Raw genomic sequence first — 10,483 nt, 5'->3', positions numbered from 1 at the left:
TACCAGTGTTGGTCATCCCAGTCTGTCTCTACCTACCAGTGTTGGTCATCCCAGTCTGTCTCTGCCTACCAGTGTTGGTCATCCCTGTCTGTCTCTACCTACCAGTGTTGGTCATCCCAGTCTGTCTCTACCTACCAGTGTTGGTCATCCCAGTCTGTCTCCTCCTACCAGTGTTGGTCATCCCAGTCTGTCTCTACCTACCAGTGTTGGTCATCCCAGTCTGTCTCTACCTACCAGTGTTGGTCATCCCAGTCTGTCTCTACCTACCAGTGTTGGTCATCCCAGTCTGTCTCCTCCTACCAGTGTTGGTCATCCCAGTCTGTCTCTGCCTACCAGTGTTGGTCATCCCAGTCTGTCTCTACCTACCAGTGTTGGTCATCCCAGTCTGTCTCCTCCTACCAGTGTTGGTCATCCCAGTCTGTCTCCTCCTACCAGTGTTGGTCATCCCAGTCTGTCTCTACCTACCAGTGTTGGTCATCCCAGTCTGTCTCTGCCTACCAGTGTTGGTCATCCCAGTCTGTCTCTGCCTACCAGTGTTGGTCATCCCAGTCTGTCTCTGCCTACCAGTGTTGGTCATCCCAGTCTGTCTCTACCCACCAGTGTTGGTCATCCCAGTCTGTCTCTACCTACCAGTGTTGGTCATCCCAGTCTGTCTCTACCTACCAGTGTTGGTCATCCCAGTCTGTCTCTACCTACCAGTGTTGGTCATCCCAGTCTGTCTCTACCTACCAGTGTTGGTCATCCCAGTCTGTCTCTACCTACCAGTGTTGGTCATCCCAGTCTGTCTCCTCCTACCAGTGTTGGTCATCCCAGTCTGTCTCTACCTACCAGTGTTGGTCATCCCAGTCTGTCTCTACCTACCAGTGTTGGTCATCCCAGTCTGTCTCTGCCTACCAGTGTTGGTCATCCCAGTCTGTCTCTACCTACCAGTGTTGGTCATCCCAGTCTGTCTCTGCCTACCAGTGTTGGTCATCCCAGTCTGTCTCTACCTACCAGTGTTGGTCATCCCTGTCTGTCTCTACCTACCAGTGTTGGTCATCCCAGTCTGTCTCCTCCTACCAGTGTTGGTCATCCCAGTCTGTCTCTACCTACCAGTGTTGGTCATCCCAGTCTGTCTATACCTACCAGTGTTGGTCATCCCAGTCTGTCTCTACCTACCAGTGTTGGTCATCCCAGTCTGTCTCCTCCTACCAGTGTTGGTCATCCCAGTCTGTCTCTGCCTACCAGTGTTGGTCATCCCAGTCTGTCTCCTCCTACCAGTGTTGGTCATCCCAGTCTGTCTCTGCCTACCAGTGTTGGTCATCCCAGTCTGTCTCTACCTACCAGTGTTGGTCATCCCAGTCTGTCTCTACCTACCAGTGTTGGTCATCCCAGTCTGTCTCTGCCTACCAGTGTTGGTCATCCCAGTCTGTCTCTGCCTACCAGTGTTGGTCATCCCAGTCTGTCTCCTCCTACCAGTGTTGGTCATCCCAGTCTGTCTCCTCCTACCAGTGTTGGTCATCCCAGTCTGTCTCTACCTACCAGTGTTGGTCATCCCAGTCTGTCTCCTCCTACCAGTGTTGGTCATCCCAGTCTGTCTCTACCTACCAGTGTTGGTCATCCCAGTCTGTCTCCTCCTACCAGTGTTGGTCATCCCAGTCTGTCTCCTCCTACCAGTGTTGGTCATCCCAGTCTGTCTCTACCTACCAGTGTTGGTCATCCCAGTCTGTCTCTGCCTACCAGTGTTGGTCATCCCAGTCTGTCTCTGCCTACCAGTGTTGGTCATCCCAGTCTGTCTCTGCCTACCAGTGTTGGTCATCCCAGTCTGTCTCTACCCACCAGTGTTGGTCATCCCAGTCTGTCTCTACCTACCAGTGTTGGTCATCCCAGTCTGTCTCTGCCTACCAGTGTTGGTCATCCCAGTCTGTCTCTGCCTACCAGTGTTGGTCATCCCAGTCTGTCTCTGCCTACCAGTGTTGGTCATCCCAGTCTGTCTCTGCCTACCAGTGTTGGTCATCCCAGTCTGTCTCTACCTACCAGTGTTGGTCATCCCAGTCTGTCTCTGCCTACCAGTGTTGGTCATCCCAGTCTGTCTCTACCTACCAGTGTTGGTCATCCCAGTCTGTCTCTACCTACCAGTGTTGGTCATCCCAGTCTGTCTCTGCCTACCAGTGTTGGTCATCCCAGTCTGTCTCTACCTACCAGTGTTGGTCATCCCAGTCTGTCTCTACCTACCAGTGTTGGTCATCCCAGTCTGTCTCTGCCTACCAGTGTTGGTCATCCCAGTCTGTCTCTACCTACCAGTGTTGGTCATCCCAGTCTGTCTCTACCTACCAGTGTTGGTCATCCCAGTCTGTCTCTGCCTACCAGTGTTGGTCATCCCAGTCTGTCTCTACCTACCAGTGTTGGTCATCCCAGTCTGTCTCTACCTACCAGTGTTGGTCATCCCAGTCTGTCTCTACCTACCAGTGTTGGTCATCCCAGTCTGTCTCTACCTACCAGTGTTGGTCATCCCAGTCTGTCTCTACCTACCAGTGTTGGTCATCCCAGTCTGTCTCTACCTACCAGTGTTGGTCATCCCAGTCTGTCTCTGCCTACCAGTGTTGGTCATCCCAGTCTGTCTCTGCCTACCAGTGTTGGTCATCCCAGTCTGTCTCTGCCTACCAGTGTTGGTCATCCCAGTCTGTCTCTACCCACCAGTGTTGGTCATCCCAGTCTGTCTCTACCTACCAGTGTTGGTCATCCCAGTCTGTCTCTACCTACCAGTGTTGGTCATCCCAGTCTGTCTCTACCTACCAGTGTTGGTCATCCCAGTCTGTCTCTACCTACCAGTGTTGGTCATCCCAGTCTGTCTCTACCTACCAGTGTTGGTCATCCCAGTCTGTCTCCTCCTACCAGTGTTGGTCATCCCAGTCTGTCTCTACCTACCAGTGTTGGTCATCCCAGTCTGTCTCTACCTACCAGTGTTGGTCATCCCAGTCTGTCTCTGCCTACCAGTGTTGGTCATCCCAGTCTGTCTCTACCTACCAGTGTTGGTCATCCCAGTCTGTCTCTGCCTACCAGTGTTGGTCATCCCAGTCTGTCTCTACCTACCAGTGTTGGTCATCCCTGTCTGTCTCTACCTACCAGTGTTGGTCATCCCAGTCTGTCTCCTCCTACCAGTGTTGGTCATCCCAGTCTGTCTCTACCTACCAGTGTTGGTCATCCCAGTCTGTCTATACCTACCAGTGTTGGTCATCCCAGTCTGTCTCTACCTACCAGTGTTGGTCATCCCAGTCTGTCTCCTCCTACCAGTGTTGGTCATCCCAGTCTGTCTCTGCCTACCAGTGTTGGTCATCCCAGTCTGTCTCCTCCTACCAGTGTTGGTCATCCCAGTCTGTCTCTGCCTACCAGTGTTGGTCATCCCAGTCTGTCTCTACCTACCAGTGTTGGTCATCCCAGTCTGTCTCTACCTACCAGTGTTGGTCATCCCAGTCTGTCTCTGCCTACCAGTGTTGGTCATCCCAGTCTGTCTCTGCCTACCAGTGTTGGTCATCCCAGTCTGTCTCCTCCTACCAGTGTTGGTCATCCCAGTCTGTCTCCTCCTACCAGTGTTGGTCATCCCAGTCTGTCTCTACCTACCAGTGTTGGTCATCCCAGTCTGTCTCCTCCTACCAGTGTTGGTCATCCCAGTCTGTCTCTACCTACCAGTGTTGGTCATCCCAGTCTGTCTCCTCCTACCAGTGTTGGTCATCCCAGTCTGTCTCCTCCTACCAGTGTTGGTCATCCCAGTCTGTCTCTACCTACCAGTGTTGGTCATCCCAGTCTGTCTCTGCCTACCAGTGTTGGTCATCCCAGTCTGTCTCTGCCTACCAGTGTTGGTCATCCCAGTCTGTCTCTGCCTACCAGTGTTGGTCATCCCAGTCTGTCTCTACCCACCAGTGTTGGTCATCCCAGTCTGTCTCTACCTACCAGTGTTGGTCATCCCAGTCTGTCTCTGCCTACCAGTGTTGGTCATCCCAGTCTGTCTCTGCCTACCAGTGTTGGTCATCCCAGTCTGTCTCTGCCTACCAGTGTTGGTCATCCCAGTCTGTCTCTGCCTACCAGTGTTGGTCATCCCAGTCTGTCTCTACCTACCAGTGTTGGTCATCCCAGTCTGTCTCTGCCTACCAGTGTTGGTCATCCCAGTCTGTCTCTACCTACCAGTGTTGGTCATCCCAGTCTGTCTCTACCTACCAGTGTTGGTCATCCCAGTCTGTCTCTGCCTACCAGTGTTGGTCATCCCAGTCTGTCTCTACCTACCAGTGTTGGTCATCCCAGTCTGTCTCTACCTACCAGTGTTGGTCATCCCAGTCTGTCTCTGCCTACCAGTGTTGGTCATCCCAGTCTGTCTCTACCTACCAGTGTTGGTCATCCCAGTCTGTCTCTACCTACCAGTGTTGGTCATCCCAGTCTGTCTCTGCCTACCAGTGTTGGTCATCCCAGTCTGTCTCTACCTACCAGTGTTGGTCATCCCAGTCTGTCTCTACCTACCAGTGTTGGTCATCCCAGTCTGTCTCTACCTACCAGTGTTGGTCATCCCAGTCTGTCTCTACCTACCAGTGTTGGTCATCCCAGTCTGTCTCTACCTACCAGTGTTGGTCATCCCAGTCTGTCTCCTCCTACCAGTGTTGGTCATCCCAGTCTGTCTCTACCTACCAGTGTTGGTCATCCCAGTCTGTCTCTACCTACCAGTGTTGGTCATCCCAGTCTGTCTCTACCTACCAGTGTTGGTCATCCCAGTCTGTCTCTGCCTACCAGTGTTGGTCATCCCAGTCTGTCTCTGCCTACCAGTGTTGGTCATCCCAGTCTGTCTCCTCCTACCAGTGTTGGTCATCCCAGTCTGTCTCCTCCTACCAGTGTTGGTCATCCCAGTCTGTCTCTACCTACCAGTGTTGGTCATCCCAGTCTGTCTCTACCTACCAGTGTTGGTCATCCCAGTCTGTCTCTGCCTACCAGTGTTGGTCATCCCAGTCTGTCTCTACCTACCAGTGTTGGTCATCCCAGTCTGTCTCTGCCTACCAGTGTTGGTCATCCCAGTCTGTCTCTGCCTACCAGTGTTGGTCATCCCAGTCTGTCTCTGCCTACCAGTGTTGGTCATCCCAGTCTGTCTCTACCTACCAGTGTTGGTCATCCCAGTCTGTCTCTGCCTACCAGTGTTGGTCATCCCAGTCTGTCTCTGCCTACCAGTGTTGGTCATCCCAGTCTGTCTCTGCCTACCAGTGTTGGTCATCCCAGTCTGTCTCTACCTACCAGTGTTGGTCATCCCAGTCTGTCTCTGCCTACCAGAGACAAGAAGAAGACAAGTCTGTTTTCCAGTCAGCCTCATCCTAATCTCTCGTGGACAGACTACGTAACATAAATGGTAGCTGGCACCAGATTTTCCTTCTGGGTTTGCCGAGCTTAGCCTCATCCTTAACCCTAAGGCCTTGTAAGTAATACTTGGTCGGTAGCAGTGCTTCAGTGAGTCCTTGTCCCAGGGTTTGAGGACAGATAGAGTGATCTGATTGGTCAGTCTGTTATCTGTTAGTCTCTGACTGAAGAGGGAGTACAGAGTAGGGTACAGGGTCCTGTGACATCATCCATCCACCCCAGCACTGAGCCGCTGCCTGCTTCCACAGGAAATACTGTATGCTGACGTGTGTGTGTGTGTGTGTGTGTGTGTGTGTGTGTGTGTGTGTGTGTGTGTGTGTGTGTGTGTGTGTGTGTGTGTGTGTGTGTGTGTGTGTGTGTGTGTGTGTGTGTGTGTGTGTGTGTGTGTGTGTGTGTGTGTGTGTGTGTGCATCTCTCTGTGACTCTGTGTCTACCTGTCTCTCTAGCGTGCATTAGCATTATACAGTATAGGATATGTATGACAGCCAGCGACTACATGGGGGGGTCACAGTGGTACAGTCCAGCAGGGTCAGTAGTAGTCTTCATAGTTCTTAGGGTTGAGGCAGTAGAGGATCCCCCCACCGAAGGAGAAAATGGTAGCGCCCCAGGCCAGGCCGTAACCCCAGTTGAACTCGTGGTATATGCTCATGCTGATGGTCTCAGTGAACTTGATGGGGTAGAGGACCAGACTGCAGCCCTGCAACACCACTGGAGCAGAGGGAAACAGAGGACATCTGATACACATATATCACATGTATATTGAAGAGGTAGAGTTATATGCATATTACGTATGAATTAACTGTCTAACCAGGAATATGATATCAAAAGATAGAGATAAATAATTGTGTGTGTGTGTGTGTGTGTGTGTTGAGTTTATTTTATTTTTACAGGGACAGTGCACATTAATCAACGTTTCAGTAAAAGTGCCGGTTTTAGCCAGCCGGGTAATTTTCAACCGCAGTCCCTGGTCAGGTTATTAAAAACAATTACAATACAGACAATCAATGAGCAGTGAGCACACGCAGAGCAACATAGGACAAGCAAGACATAGCAGGCAGACAGAGAAACATAGGACAAGCAAGACATAGCAGGCAGACAGAGAAACATAGGACAAGCAAGACATAGCAGGCAGACAGAGAAACATAGGACAAGCAAGACATAGCAGGCAGACAGAGAAACATAGGACAAGCAAGACGTAGCAGGCAGACAGAGAAACATAGGACAAGCAAGACATAGCAGGCAGACAGAGAAACATAGGACAAGCAAGACGTAGCAGGCAGACAGAGAAACATAGGACAAGCAAGACATAGCAGGCAGACAGAGAAACATAGGACAAGCAAGACATAGCAGGCAGACAGAGAAACATAGGACAAGCAAGACGTAGCAGGCAGACAGAGAAACATAGGACAAGCAAGACATAGCAGGCAGACAGAGCAACATAGGACAAGCAAGACGTAGCAGGCAGACAGAGAAACATAGGACAAGCAAGACATAGCAGGCAGACAGAGAAACATAGGACAAGCAAGACGTAGCAGGCAGACAGAGAAACATAGGACAAGCAAGACATAGCAGGCAGACAGAGAAACATAGGACAAGCAAGACATAGCAGGCAGACAGAGCAACATAGGACAAAAAGCAACAAGACAAAATCCATAAAAGCAACAAAGTGTTTCCACACCTCACAAGCTACAGACAACATGGAAAGCGGCAATACACAGCTAGGGATTATGTTCACAAGTCTGATTGACCTTTAGCCATGTCTTCATGCATTTTGTGAAAGTGTGATATGTGGTGCAGTTATGTGTGTCTGATGGCAGTGTATTCCAGACATGGGAAGCTCTCACAGAGAAAGCAGATTTACTAAAGGTGCTTTTCCTTAAGGGAACTATACAGTCACCTCTCATGGCAGACCTTGTGGATCTGCTGCCATATGTTTGGGTTTTCTGTTTAACAAAAGTACTGAGTGGAGGGGCAGGGGCCATTTAGGATCTTGAATACAAGACATGCGTCGGTGTATTGCACAAGATTTTCCCAACTCAGGAGCTCATGCTTTCTGAGGATGTAACTGTGATGATGGCTATTGGGCTTCCTATCAAGGACTTTGAGAGCCTGTTTGTAGATAGACTGAATGGGTTTTAATGTTGTACAGCAATGTTGTTGTGTGTGTGTCTGTTGGAGCTTTGTGTGTGTGTGTGTGTGTGTGTGTGTGTGTGTGTGTGTGTGTGTGTGTGTGTGTGTGTGTGTGTGTGTGTGTGTGTGTGTGTGTGTGTGTGTGTGTGTGTGTGTGTGTGTGTGTGTGTGTGTGTGTGTTCACCTGCAGCGAACAGCATAACAGCGACAGGTCTGTTGAAGCGTCTCCGAGAGCCGATACACACAGACACCAGGACCACCAGGAAGGAGAGCAGGACCAGAGCAGCTCCGCCTAGCAACAAGGACAGGGTGGCGATCTGCCAGTCTAAAGAGAGAGAGAGAGAGAATACATATATAGTTAAGGAAAGAGGTAGAGAAGGGAAAAGAGAGGGGAGGAGCATATGAGAGATATGGAGAGAGAAAGGGGATGGGAGACAGAGAGGGAAGGAGAGATAGAGGACAGAGAGGGGGTATCAGGTGGTATCAGGTGGTATAAACAAGAGGGAGGAAACAGCAAGTTGTCGGAGGGAAATGGAGCGATGGAACAGCAAGAGAGAGAGAAAGAGGGGGAGAGAGAAAGGGAGAGAGGGGGGAGAGAGAGGGAGAGAGAGAAAGATGGGGAGAGAGAGAGGGAGAGAGAGAGAGAGGGGAGGGGAGAGAGGGAGAGAGAAAGAGGGGGAGAGAGAGAGGGAGAGAGAAAGAGGGGAGAGAGGGGGAGAGGGAGAGAGAAAGAGAGGGAGAAAGGGAGAGGGGGAGAGAGAAAGGGAGAGGGGGGAGAGAGAAAGAGAGAGGGGGAGAGAAAGAGGGAGAGAGAAAGAGGGGAAGGGGGAGAGAGAAAGGGGGGGTCAGATAGAGACACTAACCTGCATCTCACTGACACACATCGTTGACTAAAGAGCATTGTTGGCATGTTATCAAAATCACTCTGCCATCATCTCAACCAACCCACTAACAACATACAGGCAAGGCAACATCTACACCCCACCCACAACTCCACCCACAACCCCAACTCCACCCACAACTACAACCCCACCCACAACCCCACCCACAACCCCAACCCCACCCACAACCCCAACTACAACCCCACCCACAACCCCACCCACAACCCCAACCCCACACACAACTACAACCCCACCCACAACCCCACCCACAACTACAACCCCACCCACAACCCCAACCCCACCCACAACCCCAACTCCACCCGCAACTACAACCCCACCCACAACCCCAACCCCACACACAACTACAACCCCACCCACAACCCCAAACCCACCCACAACTACAACCCCCCCACAACCACAACCACAACCCCCCCACAACCCCACCCACCACCACAACAACCTCACCCACAACCACAATCCAACTCACAACCCCACCTCACCCACAACCACAACCCCACCCACCACACCACCCCCACAAAATAAATAGAAGAAGAAGGGACTAGAAAACCCTTCAATCGGTAATAAATATTGGTTTAGTGAGAGGTCCAGCAGCTGTGTACAGTAGTTATGGTAGACAATGTGGTCAGATAAGGACAGGAAATAGAGACGATCAATCTGTTACAAACGGCTGGCTGGGTTATCTCCTGGGCAATCATGGTGACTGGCTGGCTGGGTTATCTCCTGGGCAATCAACCTCCTCTCCCCCCATGCCAACAATGGGGGGAGAGGAGGTTGGAGGAGAGGAGAGGAGAGGAGGAGGTTGGGGGAGAGGAGAGGGGAGAGGAGGAGGATGGAGGAAAGGAGAGGGGAGGGGAGGAGGATGGGAGAGGAGAGGAGGATGGGGAGAGGAGAGGAGGATGGGGAGAGAAGGATGGGGAGAGGAGAGGAGAGAGGAGGAGGATGGGGAGAGGAGGCTGGAGGAGAGGAGAGGAGGAGGTTGGGGGAGAGGAGAGGGGAGAGGAGGAGGATGGGGGAGAGGGGAGGGGAGGAGGATGGGGAGAGGAGAGGAGGATGGGGAGAGGAGGATGGAGGAGAGGAGAGGAGGAGGTTGGGGGAGAGGAGGCTGGAGGAGAGGAGAGGAGGAGGTTGGGGGAGAGGAGAGGGGAGAGGAGGAGGATGGAGGAAAGGAGAGGGGAGGGGAGGAGGATGGGGAGAGGAGAGGAGGATGGGGAGAGGAGAGGAGGAGGTTGGGGGAGAGGAGAGGGGAGAGGAGGAGGATGGAGGAAAGGAGAGGGGAGGGGAGGAGGATGGGGAGAGGAGTGGAGGATGGGGAGAGGAGGATGGAGGAGAGGAGGCTGGGGGAGAGAAGAGGGGAGGATGGGGAAGAGGAGGATGGGGAGAGGAGAGGGGGGATGGGGAAGAGGAGGATGGGGAGAGGAGGATGGAGGAGAGAAGAGAGGAGGATGGGAAAGAGGAGGATGGGGAGAGGAGAGGGGGGGATGGGCAGAGAGGAGACAGGAGGAGGATGAGGGAGAGGAGAGGGGAGGAGAAGACACAGTTAAAGATCTACAGGAGGAGAGCATGTACAGTTCTTCCAGTGATGTGAGTGGAGAAAAACAACAACAACTCAGGACATTCATGATGAAACCCGAAGAAACATTTGAAGTGTTGTGGATGTCTATCCTCCCTGTCCAGGAGATCCCTCTTCTCAGTCAGAGTGGTTTACACCAGATGAAGAGGGACTTGGCCATTTCCCACACTGACTGTACCCTGTCCGTATGCATTAACCAGAGGCTGTATCCAAAATGGCACACTGGCACACTTGACTCCTGGGGCAGGAGGGGTTTATGTTTCATTTATGTTTCAGCTGTAGTCACGGCGTTCTCACGGTCACTACTCTCAGCCTATCAGAAGACACAGCCAGGGAGTCAGCCTGGTTATAAAGAGGACCACATGGTTGTGTTATGGTCGGACCGTACGGTCTGGTTGGTGTATTGTGGTTCCCACTTTAAAGAACTACAGACAGTAACATGTGTATTGTGGTTCCCACTTTAAAGAACTACAGACAGTAACATGTGTATTGTGGTTCCCACTTTAAAGAA

General features: G+C 52.0%; 1 protein-coding gene across 8 annotated transcripts in view; it reads right to left on the bottom strand.

Annotated features, from left to right (window-relative positions):
- The window catches only part of LOC106575913 (transmembrane protein 47-like), a 16,971-nt gene continuing 6,488 nt past the window's right edge, over positions 1 to 10,483 (bottom strand). The window contains exons 2-4 of one of the 8 annotated variants that reach the window (XR_014381014.1): positions 7,685 to 7,825; positions 462 to 6,078; positions 1 to 362 (exon numbers count right to left, since the gene is read on the bottom strand). Coding sequence is in view for 1 of the 8 variants with exons in the window: in XM_082963107.1 (XP_082819233.1) it covers positions 5,900 to 6,078; positions 7,685 to 7,825 (320 nt within the window). In the remaining 7 variants the exon portion in view is untranslated. Of the gene's footprint in view, positions 6,079 to 7,684; positions 7,826 to 10,483 lie in introns of all 8 variants that reach the window. The other 7 variants (XR_014381016.1, XR_014381015.1, XR_014381010.1 and 4 more) reach the window with 7 other exon arrangements.

The sequence above is a fragment of the Salmo salar genome, chromosome 16, assembly GCF_965601325.2.
Source record: "Salmo salar chromosome 16, fSalSal1, whole genome shotgun sequence".
Classification (NCBI taxonomy): domain Eukaryota; kingdom Metazoa; phylum Chordata; class Actinopteri; order Salmoniformes; family Salmonidae; genus Salmo; species Salmo salar.
Note: the sequence above shows the minus strand (reverse complement) of the source record. Positions and strands in the feature narration are given on the sequence as shown.